The following is an 18,001-nucleotide window of genomic DNA, read 5'->3' as shown; positions in this document are numbered from 1 at the left end:
ATTCAGGAAGCCTACCAGTGAATTATTTTAGCACTAATTCGATCAGGAAGCCACCATTATTGACAGTGACCAGAGCTGTACGAGCCATAGTCTAAATCGGTTATTGCCCAAATCCACAGTATCTTCACTATTTTAGAGACCTTCGGAATGGCACATAATCACCTCTGGCTTCACCCTTGGTGATTATTGTGCCATTCTTCAGGTCTCTAAAATAGCAAAGATACCTGGATTTGTGCAATAATTTATACTTTTAGTTGTATGCCGGGTAGCTAATACTGGCGAATAGGCTGGTTTCACGTAAGGCCTTATGAATGCAATCAGTGTTAATTGTCTATTGTGTAACCACTGGATGCTGTGGAAGGAATTAGTAAAACGCGGAATACGGAATTGCGGAATAACAAAATAAGCAAAACTCAGATTGTACAAATAGTTACATGCTCTATAGTAATCATACTTTATTTACACCTTGCAACAGCCCTGAATGGCACGCCACAGCGATGGATAGCTGGGTGAGCATTAAATGGGATGAGCGAGCACACAACCAATCACTCTAGAACGATCTACCTTTGCTAAATTTACTTATCTATACTCCTTAGTTGATCTAGCTACAAAACACCAAGATCTAGTTCTATTCTTAGAGTAAACTACCTGCCCTTCATGTGCATACGACCGAATTTATTAGAGTCACACTAGAGTTCAGTAGGGAAGTCCAGTGGTTGTAGTCTCGTGTGGCCAGACCGCTTTTTCTCCGTCAAGGCGCTTATCGATTAGAGATTATAAGTGCCTACTCCGAAATAGGGTCTGGTCCAGAATCAATACGTAAACTCGTTTTCACACCCCAAGCAAGAGCTCGGGGTGTTTAATCAACTTTCGTCATAAAACATACTTCCTTTTAATTTTCAAGCCACGTACGCACTGGAAATGCCATGAACGATAGCCGGTAGAGTCGATAAGAAACACTGAGGCTGGTTTTCTAAGGCTAAAAAGAACACGGGTTGATTCCTTGCTCAGTTCGCCTTTAGCCTTTTCGTTTTCACAAGGAATCGATCCGTTACCTTTTTAACCATAGAATACCAGCCTCAGTGTCTCTCATCAACAGTCTACCGGGTATCGTTCATGGCATTTCCAGTGCGTACGTGGCTTGAAATTTAAAAGGAAGTATACGTTTTATGACGAAAGTTGATTAAACACCCCGAGCTCTTGCTTGGGGTGTGAAAACGAGTTTATGTATTGATTCTGGACCAGACCCTATTTCGGAGTAGGCGCTTATAATCTCTAATCGATAAGCGCCGTGACGGAGAAAAAGCAGTCTGGCTACGCGAGACTACAGTGGTTGTGTGTCTTTACTCTTTAAATGGATTTCAAAACACTTCAGATTTAATCAAGAGTGTAGGTAAGTAAAGTTAGCGAAGGTAGATCGGGCTAGGGTGATTGGTTGTGTGCTCGTCCCATTTAATGCTCACCAGCTGCTGTTCTATCCATCGCTGTGGTGTGCCATGCAGAGCTGTTACAAGGTAAATAAAGTATAATTACTATAGAGCATACAACTATCTGTACAATCTGCAAAGATAAGTTTTGCTTATTTCATTATTCCGCAATTCCGTTATTCCGCGTTTTACTAATTCCCTGCTGTGGATGCCTATAAAAATATTAAAGAAGCCGTATAACAAGGATTCCGTTGTGTGAGCTCCTTTTGGCTTTGTTGTAGCATTAGTCAAGGTTGAAAACTTATTACACTTAGAAGATCACACATAGCGTCTCTGTATGGTGAATATAGTCTACTTCTTCCTGTAAGTGTACAATCGTGATTTGCTATGAGCGACCATACAAGTGCTCTCTCAGAGACATGACAGAGTGATAGCACTGATACCAGAGATCGTTCATTACTATGAAGATAGTTTCTATAAACCATATTTCCTTTCCATGCAAAACCTAAAGTTGGGTGGAGTCAGTATTAGTCTTAAAACTATTGTGAGAGCCATAATTGTCTGACCACTTTGTGTAAACAATTCATGCTGCTGATTACCCATGGTTTACAGTAGACATTGCAGCTACATAGTATCTGACTTTGTTGTTGTGAATGATGTGTGTGCATGCAGATTAGCTACTGTACAGACTTACAGACTAATTGTGATGTAGTATGTGAAATTTGTAGATGTAACATATTGTTTGTGGGAAGCCATACATGTCCACAGCATAGATTTCGCTGTGGTATGCTCAATGGATACTACAAAACATACTCTGCACAAACTATATTACATTGCTCTTTTCTGACATTACATCTACTATGCACCATAATTATTCTTAGTATAATAATTGTAGTCCATCCACCCCTGGAAAATCTGCATATGATTCATATTGTGTACGGTCTTGGCTGAAATGATAAATGTGCAAACACTGAATGTTTAAAGGGGTAGTGCGGCAGTAGCGAAGCCGTTTAAGACGATATAAACAAATGACGTTATTGCTATAATACGTATTCTGTTATCGCGTAATTTATTCATATTATCACGTGATTGAATCAATGGCAGAAGTAGTCAGCCACGTTGCCAGTGTATCTGCATCAACATCTGCTCAAGAGGAGGTGAGATACGTTGTTTCTAAGTGCTGCATTAATTTACTTAACTACGTAGGGCGAAAGTCCAAGCAACAACACACCGCTCACTTCGTGTGCATGTAAATCGACTTTCCAACGACGAGGTAGCTGCTCTTGCAAAATGACTGGAGTTCACTGCTCAGCTGAGCAATGCCAGTGTGGATCTCAATGAAAGCCTTGCCATAGCCGTGCTCTGGTAAGATTTGTGTCTTCCATTATCGTGACTAGTTCATAAAATTCTAGCCGGTACGTGCAGAATCCCAAGTGCAAAGGCCTCCACCAGTGATACCAAGTGCATCGAGCACTCGTGATTCTTGGAAGAGAGAGATACAAGTATGAATTCATACATGCAACACATAATCACATACAAATTAATCTTCTAAATGATTTAGACATCATCTTTTATATTATAGGAATATTTATGCAACTTGGACGTGGAGATTTGTCACAAAGTTATTGTTGAGGCATACTGCAGAGCTGGTGGTTTCCAGAGGCTATGACAATTAGTCCAGCGGCCATCACATCCTTTTTGTCCTCAGCTACAGGATGAGGAAGTGCCTTGGTGTGTTTGTGGTAAATGCTGCTACATGGATCAGCCAGTTGAGCAAGTGTGCTGTCGCAGGAGGGACTGTTGTGTTACAGACCTCAAAGTATTTGAGGTCATTGTTCTAGACGTCAGTGTCCTTTCAGTGGCTATATTGAACCGATGTGAAGTGACAGGAGGCAATCCAGAATATTTGCCTGCAAGTTACCGTAAAGCTGCTTACAGACAATTCACTGTCTGGTAAAATAGATATCTTGGACCAGGAAATAGATGTCCAGTTCCAGCACGTGTAGTGTGGGCTATCAGGGACAGGTTTCCTGAAGCTAGTGGAGTGTATCTAGGGTTTCATGGATATGCAATTTGATTATTAGGGGTTACTAGGAACTTTAATTTAATTAGTTTAATTGAATACTGTTAAAATCTTGATTGTTTGATAATATAAGTATTGTTTCTAGTGGTGCATCTTGTCCAATGGTTGATTGAATATTGCGAGGATGGTTTAAAGCCAGTGGTAATTTACTTCTTGTTGTCATATCACTTTCTTCTCTCATCTTCAGAATAGTGAGTACAAGCTCATTCATGTAAGGGTACTCCTTATGACAACGAACTGGAGTAACATCACACTTCTTTGTTTGCTTTCGGTATTTTCTGTGATATACTATCTCTCCTTCTCTGTTTCTGGCAACCTCTCCCTCAACATGTGCATTGTAATCAATGACAGCAAGACGTAAATGAGCAACGTAAGATTCATTCCTGAAAAATTAACTTCATTTATATACTATGAATATTACACTTACTGGAATGCAAACCGTTTAGGTGTGTAGACAAGAACTACATTGTGAAAAGCTTCAAGAGTTCCTGTGTGCCTATAGAATACACAATGGCAGCACATAACAAACTAAATATTATTAAAGGGTAGTCATTTTGTCAGCATTTCTCTCCAAAGTATATTACACTTTTTAATGTACTATTGTAGTTTTAGTAGGTGACAGAATATTTGCCATGTTATTATCAAGATCCCAGAATGTTATTATAATTTCTGATTTTGAAAGGCATTGAAAATTTTGGAGGCAAGATTACAATGGTGTAGCTTACCAAACTTTAGGGTAAAACATCAGTGATTTCAACCACTGGCAATCAAGGGCTAGCTTTTGAAGAGCCTTGAACGCAGTTTCCCTCTTGTCAAAGTACTGAAGTATTTTACCACTGCCATCTCTAGGTAAATCGGTTAAAGGACCAAGGTCACACTCCAAGGTAAGCCACTGATGTTCGTTGGCTACATGGTGCAATACTGACAACCAGCGTTCCTGCAAATTATACATAGTTATAAAGTAATTGAACTCATAATTGGTCAACATACCCTTAAAACAGTGACACTTCCGCCACATGTCTTACAACTGTGCCAAAAATGATTGACTATATTTTCTGACCACGTGCTCAATTTTTCAACTCCACTAACAGTGGAAGCCTATATATTACGCAATTATATTTTTTTTAAATACTTTCAAGATGACATTTACTTTGGCCAGTGCTTGCTTTAACTTCTTAGACTTATGCCACACATCCATGGAGTGATGTATGTCAGGAAAATAAGTAGCTACATATAGATACTGATCACACACACACACACACACACACACACACACACACACACACACACACACACACACACACACACACACACACACACACACACACACACACACACACACACACACACACACACACACACACACACACACACACACACACACACACACACACACACACACACACACACACACACACACACACACACACACACACACACACACACACACACACACACACACACACACACACACACACACACACACACACACACACACACACACACACACACACACACACACACACACACACACACACACACACACACACACACACACACACACACACACACACACACACACACACACACACACACACACACACACACACACACACACACACACACACACACACACACACACACACACACACACACACACACACACACACACACACACACACACACACACACAACTAAACTTTACACAAAAGCACATATTGACCCGTACCCAAAATTGTTCGTACTGAACTTGAAGTATCAGTAATGACTTCATCCACTATTACACTGCCATGGAGTTTAGAAAGCAAAACATTTAATGCACATAAAATTCCTTCTCTCTCCACTGTAAATGCACTTCTCATTTGTCAACAGTTTCAGTATGTAATATCTTGTTTGTAGAAGTATCCATCAAGGAATGTGTACAAAATTTAGCACTACTTCCCGGAGAATCACACCGACCATCCCCAGCCAACACAAAATGGCAATCCTTGTAATTCTGAAGAAGTGTATCCTATAATGTAATGCAAAAATAACATACATGATGTTCATCTTCATAAACTACAAACATTTTAATTACCTGTGTTTTAAAGTAATTTTTTCTATCCCAGGACAATTGTACAGTCATTGGTACATATGGAATGTACTTCGTGAGATGACATGAAGTCCCAATTTTTTGAAAAACGTTCAATTTTTGAAAATTGTTGCCAGATAGAACAACTGCCATGGAAAATAACATGTTGTCTTCGTGAACAGTATTTCCATGTTTATTATCAATTGCACGTGATGATGTCCACTGAAACCGGTGACCCTGCTGACAGACTCCTGAGATGATTAATGTACAACCACTGAACTTGTGGGTTATACTACACACACTCAAACAATTAGGTCTATGGCATTACTTCCCTGCCAATTCTAGAAGCTTTCCCAAAACGCATAAAACTCATTCATATATTGTAAAGTAGTAAAATAACACATTATAACACAAGTAGGATCGTACCGTGGCTACTGCCATTGGTGTTGGAATGAAGTGGCTCTTGGCTATCAACACCAATGTAGTCATTCACAGTGACATCTGGGTCTGCTGCGTCTAACTCAGTTGCATCAAGCGTCTCTTCATCTGTATTCCCGTCATGATCACTGGATGTGACACTATCTAAATCACTGAAAGTAATGCTTTAAAAAGGATAGCTGCAGGCAAATATTACATAAGATATTACATACTCATCAGATTCTGTAGCTAACTCATCACACATCGCAGATGCATCAGTCAATCTGCAAACAAATTAGTGTAATTAGTATAAGTTAGCTATATATAGAGCAGTACCTTGAATCCAGTACTTCATCATCAAGTTGATTGTCTGACACTACTGTTACTTCTCCATTATCACTAATAAAACTTTAATAGCATGGTATTAAGAAATTACAAATTACCATTCTTGGTGCCAAGGCGCTAATCTTTCATTATTACAGTGTATAGGTGTTGAACATGCTAAGGGGCATGGCGAATGTACTGGGCTAGAAATAGTCTTATATTAAAACATTCTTTTAGCTAAACACATTTTATTTACCTTGTAGGATCCTCTTGTCGTTCGTTTTCCATACAGACGTGGCTTCTGTCGTTGGAAAGGGAGAACTGAACATGTGACGGCTCGTCTTACTGTTCGTTAAAGCCGCAGTTTCCTCCATTGATGACTGCAATTTATCATTGCTTTGCTCAAAGGGTCCTTCTTGTACAGGAAGTTCATCCCCGCTACCGACATGGATTCCAAACTTAGAGTACAGGGAGAGCAAGTAAGATGCTACAGAATCGTCACTTGGGAATGCCAGCATGTTCTTTAATGCTCGCCATCTCTGAAATGTCGAGGTACACAAAAGGATTCATTTTTGTGTTGATTCCCAGTCTTCTTGTCTCATCACCGGTCGGGCACGTTTTCACGGTGGTTGCTCTTCCATAATGTACACCCGCAATCTATCAGTTCAGCTTATTCCCGTTTATTTACGTGACACGCATTATTTCACCAGCCCGGTGAAATCATCGAAGTTAAACGACTTCACTACTGCCACATTGCCTCTTTAACTTATAATTATGTCCTTGTCAGAGTTCCATGTCTTTTGACAAGTAGCTAGCTCAGTACCATACCATCTGGTGAGTATTCATGAACACTGCATGAAGATACTACAATGACTAAGTGTCCTGACACATTAGCACCTCAATATTAGGAATGTGTGTAATGTACATGTATAATCTTGTCCACAGCCAAGAGCAGTCACGTAAATACTCTAATAATGCAGTCAAGTGTGTCATAACAACAAAGCTTATACTGAACTTGACAGCCACTATTGCAAATTACTATACATGTCTACAACAATTATCATTATCAATAAAACAAATTCATTACTGGATTGATATAAAGTACACAAATCAGATGATTTAAAAATTAAAAATTTTAAAAGGGGAATGAGTATCACTGAAAAAAGTTATGAAACACAAAGGGATTGCTGAAAAAAGTCATGAAACAAGAAGGGATCACTGGGGTGGTAATGTAAACCACAAATCCTTATTTAGACTCATCTCAAAATGACAGGGATGTAACTAAAATTTATGACACAGAGTCAAAATAGGGATTTGTGGTTTACATTACCACCCCAGCAATTCCTTCTTGTTTCATGGCATTTTTTCAGCGATCCTTTCTTGTTTCATGGCATTTTCAGCGATCCCTATTTCCCTTTTAAAATATTTCCAATTTTTAAATTCATCTTGTTATAAATATGAACATGGTAATATTGTGTATGACATGGATGCACTCATTATATGGCATATATGTGTAATCATTTTGAAGCTGGTCATGCACCTAGATGTGTAAAATATTGTTTGTATGCAGATGTATGTAACCATTTTTACAGAAGTAACACATAAGCAAGATAGAAATGGTGAAGGTTGTGTATACATGTGGCATCGCCTCAACATTACAACTAATATTAGGGATTGTTGAAAGCTGTGAGTGGTAGAAATGTGGTACGAGGTCGGCTGACATGGTTTTAAAATTTTTAGGATTTCACTAGACTCAACAGCTATATGTAGGTTTCCCCCAAATGCACAATTGGTGACCTCTATATGGTCCATGTTACTGTATATACCATATGATTCTAATCCCTCCCCTCCATCCTTTAGCTATAGATACAGTGGGGTAATAACAGCCCAGAATTGTCATCTACAGTCTTGTCCAGGGAAAAAAGCTTTTAAAAGTCTCCACGAGTATGTTTACTGGCATGTAGTAGCTCTATGTAAATAATTTTCAGTGTAAACAATATTCAATAAACAATGGCAACAAGGACAGTTTTATACAGTGGAACCTCAATTATCCAAACTAATTGGGGGGAAGGATGTTCATATAATCAAATAGTACGTATAGTTGAGGTTCAATAGGCAGCTGCATGCCCTTTAAGTTGGCCTATTATTGTCAAAAATAGCCCGTTTGCACCTATGCATTGTATTTCTTTCCTGCTGGGTAGGCAGTTTATCCAATTCAATAGGCCCCCTGCAGATGGAACCTCTTGTACACCTACCAAACCACCACCGACCACCCAATCAGTAACTGGATATAAGCATCCTCCAGGTTCTACCCTGTATCCAGGCACATTTGGTGAAGGAGGGAAAAAGCTAGGAGTAAGGAATTGATATAATTGCAGCCTTTTCTTGGCTATCACATTTGATTTCCAATCAAATTTAATAAGAGATACCAGCAGTATTGATAAATAACAATGTTATGTTACAAAAACAGGAAAAAAAGAAGAAGAAAAAGGAGAAGCTAACTAGTGAGTGAGTCCTCGGACACACACAACCACGGAAAGGCAATAAAATGTCCCACGAGTGGGTGCATGTGGCAAGGGAAAAACAAAAACTTAAGTATAAGAAAGAACTAAAGTGGTCAGCGTTCAAGATTCTTCTGACCATTCTGGGTAATGTCTTGCCAAAACTTTCTTCTTGAAGAAGAGATTGAAGCAGCGGCAGCCCCAAGTTAAAGATGTGTCTGCAGGAAGATTTAGCAATCTTGATCTCACTTTGAATAAAGTAAACACAATTTTGAAACAATGACAAAGATGATGGCAAGTAGTGACCTAAAACACTTAGTTCAATTGTATCATAAAAACAAGGAAGTCCTAGATGATCAAATTCTGACTATAGCTCCTGGTATTCTCTCTTCCCTTGTTTTCTATCACTAACAGAGTTGAGATGCTCTACTGAGCATAATACACTTATATAGGAATTGACATCATTGCAGCCATTTCTTGGCTATCGAATTTGATTTCACAACCTTTTTCACCCAGGCTCTTGAAGGCTACATCTTATTTTCAGCTCAGCTGTTTTGCATGAATTTTACTGCTTTTTGCATTTTAAATACCTCAAAGTCAACCATAAGATGGCTTTTGAACCCAATTTCATTTTATCTACTGGCACAATGATGAATTTAAACCCAGAATTTACAATACTATGCCACTTTTGTAATGTTTATTCAATGATTTTATCATGAACCACAATAGTGGGTTCACAGCTAATGGGGATCGCGTATGTGTTTTGCAAAAAAAAAATAATAATTCTAATAGAACACACACTATGGAAAGCATCCTCCAACTCAAAACCAATGACTATTAGTCACAGTATGTATATTTGGGACAAAACTGAAATATGCCATTTTGTTCATCTTCATTTTCTTCATATTATTGTTTTGTTTCACTCATGTACAACAAAAGTTATCCACATTTTTGTGCTAAAACTATCAGTGTTGGGCAAGTTACTTTTTACAAGTAACTAGTTACATATTACATATTACTTGCAACTGAACTATTTAGTTACAGTTACATATTACCCATCAAATAAAGTAATATTATATTACTTTGTGTCCACAACCTTAAGCTGTCACGTGTGAAACTACCACCTTATCATGTGACATGATTGCGTTGTACAATGTGCAAAACTTGGTTATAAGTAAGAAGCTGGTGAATAAGCTTCATTCAGTAGGCTTCATTACTTCGTTGTGGCTAGGCGTTACTCAGTGGATTACTAACGAGATTAGTAACTTTGTTACTTGTAGTAATAATGTTACATAATAATAGATTCGTTACAGTAACTATATTTCTTAGGTAACGCATTACATTTGTAAGTAAAGTAACTTGAGTTATATTATCTGTTTTTATAGTATATTTCGTTACTTAGTTACCACAAAAGTGATAATATTACGTAACGTGTTACATAAGTAACGCGTTACTCCCAACACTGAAAACTATATATCCATGCTTACTGAGAGTGTCCATGACCTATTAATAAGTCCATATTCCACAGATCACCAACCACCCTACACCTCAAAAATTTTCCAAGTTCTCTTCGCTATTCACTATTGACAGCAGTTCCATATACTAAAGAAGCTGTATAACAATAAAACTACAAGATTCCGTTGTGTGAGCTCCTTTTGGCTTTGTTGTTGCATTAGTTAAGGCTGAAAGCTGTAACAGCACTTCTTACACTTAGAAGATTGTGCATAGCGTCTCTGCATGGTGAGTATAGCCTACTTCTTCCTGTATGCACACGATCATGATTTGCTACGAGCGACCATACAAGCGCTCTCTATAGCGCTGATAGCTACCAGAGATTATTCATTGCTATGAATATAGTTTCTATAAACCGTATTTCCTTTCTACACAAAGCCTAAAGTTGGGTGGAGTCAGTGTTAAAATCAAATCTATTTATGAGAGCCATAATTGTCTGACCACATTGCCGTGTAAATAACATGGCTTCATGCTACCAGGAGCTTATAAGCGCCTTCGGCGCGAAGGAGCGTAACACTCAGGATATAGCTGTGTTCTATCTTTTGTTAATGAAACATGTCCTTATAAAGAGAGCAGTAATTTCCTGGGCTGTGCTTGGTTATGTTAACAGGTGCTAGCAGTTAATATGCAGCCATAGAGTGTCAGTAATACTGGTAGGGTAATTAAAAGAATTATTTCAACACAGCTCTGTTTCTGGTCCTCAGTACAGCACAGAGAGCTTACAAAACATATGGCTACTTAGTTCATTGTTAAGAGTTGTTCAGTCTCTTTTAGTTTACAAATAGCACACAAGTACTTAGACTCATCATGGCTTCCTTTGAAAATTAACAGCTTAAAAGTGATGATGCAATAAACCACTGAGTAGCAGTGAATATAGGATGAATGCCCTACATGGACTGAGGTTTAAGTAATTAGTCAAATGTTGGAACCACTAGTATCACGCTCCTTCGCGCCTTCGGCGCTTATAAGCTTCGGCGCTTATAAGCTCCTGATGCTACTGATTACCCATGGTTTACAATAAACATTGCAGCTACACAGTATCTGACTTTGTTGTTGTGAAGATGTGTGTACATGCAGATTATCTACTGTACAGTTTACAGACTAACTGTATTATGATGTAGTATGTGAAATAATTTATTTGTAAATGCGTTTGTGGGAAGCCATGCATGTCCGCAACATAGATCTCACTGTGGTATGTCCAATGGATACAATACAACAACCTCTATATTACATATCTGTTTTCTGACATTATATCTACTGTACACCATAATTATTCTCAGTATAATAATTGTAGTCCATGCACCCCTGGAAAATCTGCATTTGATTCTTATTGTGTATGGTCTTGGCTGAAATGATAAATGTACAAACACTGAATGTTTAAATATCCTTGTCAGAGTTCCATGTATTTTGACAAGCAGCTAGCTCATCTGGTGAGTATTCATGAACTCTGCATGAAGATACTACAATGACTAAGTGTTCTGACACATGTAGCAAGACAACAGCTGCACAATATTAGGAATGTGTGTAATGTACATGTATATAGCCTTTTCCACAGCCGAGAGCAGTCACATAAATACTCTAATAATGCAGTCAAGTGTGTCTGATAATAACAAAGCTTAAACTGAACTTTACAGCCGCTAATGTTAATTGCTATACGTATCTACAACAATTATCATTATCAATAAAACAAATCCACTACTGGATTAATAAAAAGTATGTAAACTAGATGAATAAAAGATTGAAAGGGGAATAGGGATCACTGAAAAAAGCCATGAAACAATAAGGGATCGCTGGGGTGGTAATGTAAACCACAAATCCCTATTTTGACTCATCTCAAAATGACAGAAATAGGGATTTGTGATCACCCCAGTGATTCCTTCTTGTTTCATGGCTTTCATTTTCAGTGATCCCTATTCCCCTTTTACAATTTTCAATTTTTTATTCATCTAGTACTTAATGGTTTTTGCATTGTAATCAGCAATGATAATAATAATAATTGTATTGCAGATTTTATTTGAGTATTTGTACTCATTTTTTAATACTTAGACATGTATCGATTTACTCAAATACTGGAAACATTTGTTTCAATTATCAGATGGGAGTTAAACTAATAAAATTCCATAGTGTAAAGAAGTGGCTTGGTTGACAAAGAGTGTGTTAAAGTTGTTAAGGGGTATTTATTCTACTGATTGTCATGACGAGGGAATGGACAAAGATTAGCAGTTTGTGTAATGTCTGTACTGTAGATTTGGAGCTGTGTTTGGAAGTGAATTCAGCCTGTGCCATTAATGGCATTTGTTTCCATCTTCGATGTTATCACCAAACAATAAGGAAACAAGCAAAGCCATGATTAAGACCAGTACTTGTTGAAACTATGACATATAAACCACTGTTGTACTTGATAATCAAACGCATGACCTAAGATGACATGGTGGCTGTAATGAAGAGAGAGATTGGTGAAAATATAACCCAGGATAGCATACTACCATCTAACCAATTGTTAAGAAGAGTAGTGTACCAGCATCAAGCACTTTATATGTAAACTTTTACAAAAAAAAATCATATTATGCAAGCTGATGTACAGAAATTTTGTATGGATGTCAGTTAGGTACTCGTAATTTTTGTAGGATTTTTATCAAATTGATGGCTTTCGGAGTAACATTTTGGTGGGTGGTTAGATACTGTCCCGGTAATTGAAACATGCAACCATACCTGAGTTCCAGTTATGGTAACTGAATTTTGACTAATTACTTTGACTCGGTACCTTTTTGGCTGTTACTGGTCAGGAGAGGCAGCTATTGGCATCAAACCAGGGGAACAAAAAGACAATATCAAGTGGAATACCTAACAATTGATTGCTTACACTCTTTCTTATTTGCATTTTAAATCTAATCCAAAACAGCCAAGCTTTAAAAAAAGATTGCGGCCCTCAAAAAGGCTATGGTGAAAAAAGATGTGAAATCCAAGGTGGTGGCCAAGAAATGGCTGTGATGGTAGGTTAATGGTAAAAATTTTAATAACGACAATTCTGGTGAATTTTGGTGCTGCTTGGTGCAAAATTCTCCTGAATTGAATTTTTACCATTAACCTACCATCACAGCCATGTCTTGGCCGCCACCTTGGATTTCTTTCACCATAGCCTTTTTGAGGGCTGCACTCTTTTTTACAGCTTGGCTGCTTGGATTAGATTTCACTTCTTTTTGTATTTGTATACCCCAAATGGGGCTTTTTAACCTATCTTTTTTTCTTTACCACAGGAAGAAGAAAAGATGAAGTAGATGTTAAATACTTTAAGTGAGGTGATCAGCCAAGATAGCAGCAGTTCAGTGGTTAAGGATGTGGGTTAGGTATGGAGGTCCCTGGTTTAAACATGGTAATTTTTTTCGACATTTTTGTGCACCTTTTTACCCCGTGGTGATTGCTCCAATAGACTATCTTGATCCAGCAATTTACACTTGTTTGGTTTTTGCCTTATCGCTTTGTAGCTGTAACTCCTTTACCTTTCAAACCATCAAAAGGCACTGCTACAATAATCAGCCAATGTTCATGCCAATTTTCAAAGTATTCCCATACTTGGTTTACCCTGTATCTGTGATCATTTTTACATGAATAAATGCTCATATCTACTTGGATATTCATCAGATTCATAGCAATCTTGGTATGTGAATTCACTTTTATATGCTCTTTACTTGTTCCTAAGGTTGAGGCAATCAAGTTACGTGTTTGTGTTTTATATCAATTTTTTTGCAAAGTGTGCAAAAATTAATTGAAGCCTCTGTAGCCTCCCTTCGGCTTAAGAAGAAAAAAACAAATTAAATTGAAACTGTAATTGCCAATATCTTGTAAATGGCTGGTGCAAATTTAATCAAATTAGCTGTATGGACTACCCTACCTGGCAGACAGCTATCATGCAAGAATGATGTGGTTGGGAGAAAGGGCCATGGAGTTATACACATGAAAATGCTGTTTTCTTTCTTCCTGTCAAGAACTGGATCCAAGCAACCTCAATCCTGCAACCATCCAATTTATGCTTGAACACTTACAGGAATCTGCTAGGCAGTCAGGATGTTTTCTTTTTGTTTATTTCATGTATTTGTACCCATAAGAAAGCCTAGAGAGTGACTTTTATCTCAAAGTACCTCCATGTGGAACTAAACGGATGTTATTGTATTAATTAAGGCTTTACAGCACAATTAGTGCTGAAGATCTATAGGACATCTGGTAGTGGTACATAAGTTGTGCTAGCTATTCTTACAGGTCAGTGAATTATGCCTAAATAGTTTGAGCATATAATGATGGGAGAATTATGTTGGCATTTTAGTCAATGCAGCTACAAATAATGATTTTAAGAATAATTTCTAAATTCTTATATGTATTATATTAGTGTGTGTTATTGTAATTGTACCTAAGATCATATTAATAGACAAACTAGCCTAAATGTACCTGTTTTACAATCAAGCCTAAGATCCAGTCTATTAATCCAGTCCATCCAGTCTAGTATAAAAAGAAGTGAAATCCATACAAAACAGCCAAGCTGTAAAATAAAGGAAAATGGTTTGACCTTTAAAACATCTGCCTTTAAAAAAAAATTGTGAAACCAAAGAAGCCAAGAATGGTTGCAAGGATGTTAATTTAGTGATATACAGCCATTATTAAAATATTTATAGCTAGGTTGTATATAGATAGGACTGCTTTACAGAACATCTTAACATAGAGTTTAGTGGACATAAATATTTAATGTCAGTTTTTAATTCTTTATGCAATTAGCAACTACTGTGAACTTCAGTCAGTCAACATACAGTGTTGATGAAGATGATGGACCAGCACAACCTGTACTAGTTCTCAGTAACCCATCATCAACTGATATTACTGTACAAGTTAGAAGTAAAAACAAGACCGCAACTGGTGAGTAGACCAACATCACCTTTAACAACATGTTAACAGTGAGAATATTACAGGAGGAGTTGATTATGATTCTGGACCATACAATGTCACATTTCCTGCTGGAGTGACCAATGTCTCATTTGATGTTCCAATAATTGATGATAACACATTTGAAGTTAATGAGAAGTTTATTCTCACTATTAGCAATAAAGCATTGCCTGACAATGTTATCCTTGGTAGTCCTCCTCAATCTAAAGTTACCATATGGGATGATGATCGTAAGCAGCTTTATTGTGATATGAAATTAACCATTTATGTGCATGCATTGGCAACTATGATATATAGAGTGTTGTAACTGGTATATATGCACTGAAAAGTTTCATCAAAAGAAAACAAAACTATCCGTAGCCTTTAAGAGTGTTTAAATACCTAACGTAATAGAGTTTTCCATCATAGCTTTTCTTCAGTTATAATGAGTCTTCACATTTGAGTGGTAGGTGGGGGTGCAGGGTGAATACCAGGTCACCAGCTAGTTTCAAAATAGATTAACAAGAATGGTGTTTAGTGGTACTTAACAAGAATGGTGTTTAGTGGTACTAGGCTAATTCAAAAGTTGTGATCTTTCAACCCATATGAATTTCACACATTAAGTAGCAATTTTATTGGAGGTCACATAAATATGACCTTAGATAGAATGGAAGTTTGCTGCTTTAAAGTTCTCTATAAACAGAATAATTATTAGCAGACCAAAGGAGATGCTAGTGTTACTTTTGCAGTTATGACATCATCTTTACTGTATGTAAATTTATGAAGCTTTCTATTGTGGCATTTAATGTTTTTCTCTGCACATCAATATTGTTGTAGATAGAACATTGAGTTAGTTAAACAATACACTACTTAATTACTTGCTAGTATGCACACTGAAGGTCCTGTAATAATAGATCACACACTATGTCAATATGATATGATACACACACAAAACACACACAAATACTCTGGGCAGACATGCGCATATTCTCATTCTAGTAAAAATGCCTCTAAACTCTGATGGCATGCTTGTAGTTCATTGTAAAACAGTGATAGCTTGAGTTGGTTCAATTTCTGGTCACATTTTTAGGTATGCATACAATTGATGTTACGTTCAATTAATGATAGCCTATGCCTTTCTAGTACTAGAGGTGTACCGATATGGGTTTTCAAAAAAAGCCGATAACCAATAGTCGATCCGATATTTTTTAAGCAAACAAAAGTGTACATTTACTTACCCCTACAACAACATGTGCATGTATTCTCTGCCTGTGGTGGCATACAGCTTGGGCTTCTATTGTGTAATCCAGACAATTAGGCATCCACAAGTATTTTTATATATACTCCCATGAAGCCTTAAACAGATATTTCTGCATTACTCCACATTCTAATGGTTTGTGAGAAAGCTGGTACAGCAAGTTTCCTTGTGACCCTTCTTTTTATTACAAAGGTACTCTATAACTACGTCATTTGTAAAGACTGTGATAAGCTTTCCAGTAACAAACACTAGAATTGTGTGTATTTATATGGCTTCTCTTAGCATAGCGTTTGTTGCAGAGTGAACAATAAGCCACTGGCACTAAAGAGCCACATGGATAGCATAGAAAACCAATGCATAATCCATTTATGTACAAACTATTGCTGCTGTATAAATATTGGTAGCGATATCGGTCTCCTGCTGTTCTGTACTGATACCGATATTGGTAAAAATTACCATACCGGTAGCTGATATTTTAGCCGATCCGATTATCAGTGCACCTCTACTTTCTACAGCAGTAGGGTATATGGGAGTAGGACATTCTCCTCCAGGTATTGCCATCCAGCAAACCAGCACTAGGATGCCTGTGGACCACTCAGGCACTTGAATCTTGTACTCCTGGGGCAGGTCTAGTAACCCGCAGGAGGGCAGCCCAGGTCTCACGGAAAGAGGTGGTGGAACCCAAAGATCCACATCAATCCCAACACCACTAAGCTAGACAAGGACAGTTGGGCATTTGCATCCCCAGGTACCTTACAGCTGAGTAGACTGGAGCAATGTGAGTAAAGTTTCTTGCTCAAGGAAACAACAACACTAAATTAGCATAACCAAAAATTGAACCAGGAACCTTTTGATTACCAGGCCGATGCTCACTTAGCTATGCTGCCTTGGCTGTGCTGCCACACTCACATGCGCACGTGCACACACACACACACACACACACATGACAAACACACACGTACACATGCACACACATGCGCACACACATGTATACGCGCGTTTCGCACACACACACATGCACACGTAAGGATTTTGCACATGCAACTATTAGTTCTATACTGAAATTGATAATTATGACAGTATCTTACAGTTCACATTTAATGTCACTTTTCAAAACTTTATGTGATTAGCCATTACTGTAAGCTTCAACCAGTCAACATACAGTGTTGATGAAGATAAAGGACCAGCACAACCTGTACTAGTTCTCAGTGAACCATCATCAACTAATGTTACTCTGCAAGTTAGAAACAAGAACAAGACAGCAGTTGGTAAGTTGACCAACATCATATTTAACAACATGTTAACAGTGAGAATATTACAGGAGGTGTTGATTATGATTCTGGACCATACACCGTCTCATTTCCCGCTGGAGTGACTAGTATTCCATTGAATATTCCAATAATTGATGATCATGTACAGGAGTGCAATGAAAGTTTCAATCTTATTATTCGATTTTCAGTACCAAGGAATGTTAAAATTGATCATCCAAACCGTATT

At 37.7% G+C, this 18,001-nt stretch overlaps 3 protein-coding genes across 3 annotated transcripts; 1 reads left to right on the top strand and 2 right to left on the bottom strand.

Annotated features, from left to right (window-relative positions):
• Positions 1–2,969: 2,969 nt before the first annotated feature.
• On the bottom strand, positions 2,970–4,708 carry LOC136261088 (uncharacterized). The gene is made up of 5 exons (XM_066055054.1): positions 4,661–4,708; positions 4,501–4,608; positions 4,236–4,447; positions 3,938–4,006; positions 2,970–3,893 (listed from the first exon to the last, which is right to left on the bottom strand). The coding sequence occupies exons 1-5, from the start codon at positions 4,706–4,708 to the stop codon at positions 3,536–3,538; spliced, it is 795 nt and encodes a 264-aa protein (XP_065911126.1). The 3' UTR covers positions 2,970–3,535.
• Positions 4,709–5,208: 500 nt separating this feature from the next.
• LOC136261247 (uncharacterized) lies at positions 5,209–7,004 on the bottom strand. The gene is made up of 7 exons (XM_066055216.1): positions 6,579–7,004; positions 6,442–6,525; positions 6,335–6,397; positions 6,232–6,282; positions 6,008–6,171; positions 5,588–5,832; positions 5,209–5,521 (listed from the first exon to the last, which is right to left on the bottom strand). Exons 1-7 carry the CDS (start codon positions 6,608–6,610, stop codon positions 5,369–5,371), a joined length of 792 nt encoding a protein of 263 aa, XP_065911288.1. The 5' UTR covers positions 6,611–7,004; the 3' UTR covers positions 5,209–5,368.
• Positions 7,005–7,923: 919 nt separating this feature from the next.
• Positions 7,924–18,001, top strand: LOC136260947 (sodium/calcium exchanger 1-like; the record flags this gene model as incomplete). The annotated part of the gene is given in 5 exon segments (XM_066054869.1): positions 7,924–8,008; positions 15,103–15,240; positions 15,294–15,497; positions 17,635–17,772; positions 17,826–18,001. Coding segments are annotated over 5 exon segments (726 nt in total), but the record flags the coding sequence as incomplete, so codon positions are not given.

The sequence above is a fragment of the Dysidea avara genome, chromosome 7 (assembly GCF_963678975.1).
Source record: "Dysidea avara chromosome 7, odDysAvar1.4, whole genome shotgun sequence".
Classification (NCBI taxonomy): Eukaryota; Metazoa; Porifera; class Demospongiae; order Dictyoceratida; family Dysideidae; genus Dysidea; species Dysidea avara.
This window is presented reverse-complemented; position numbering and strand designations above follow the sequence as displayed.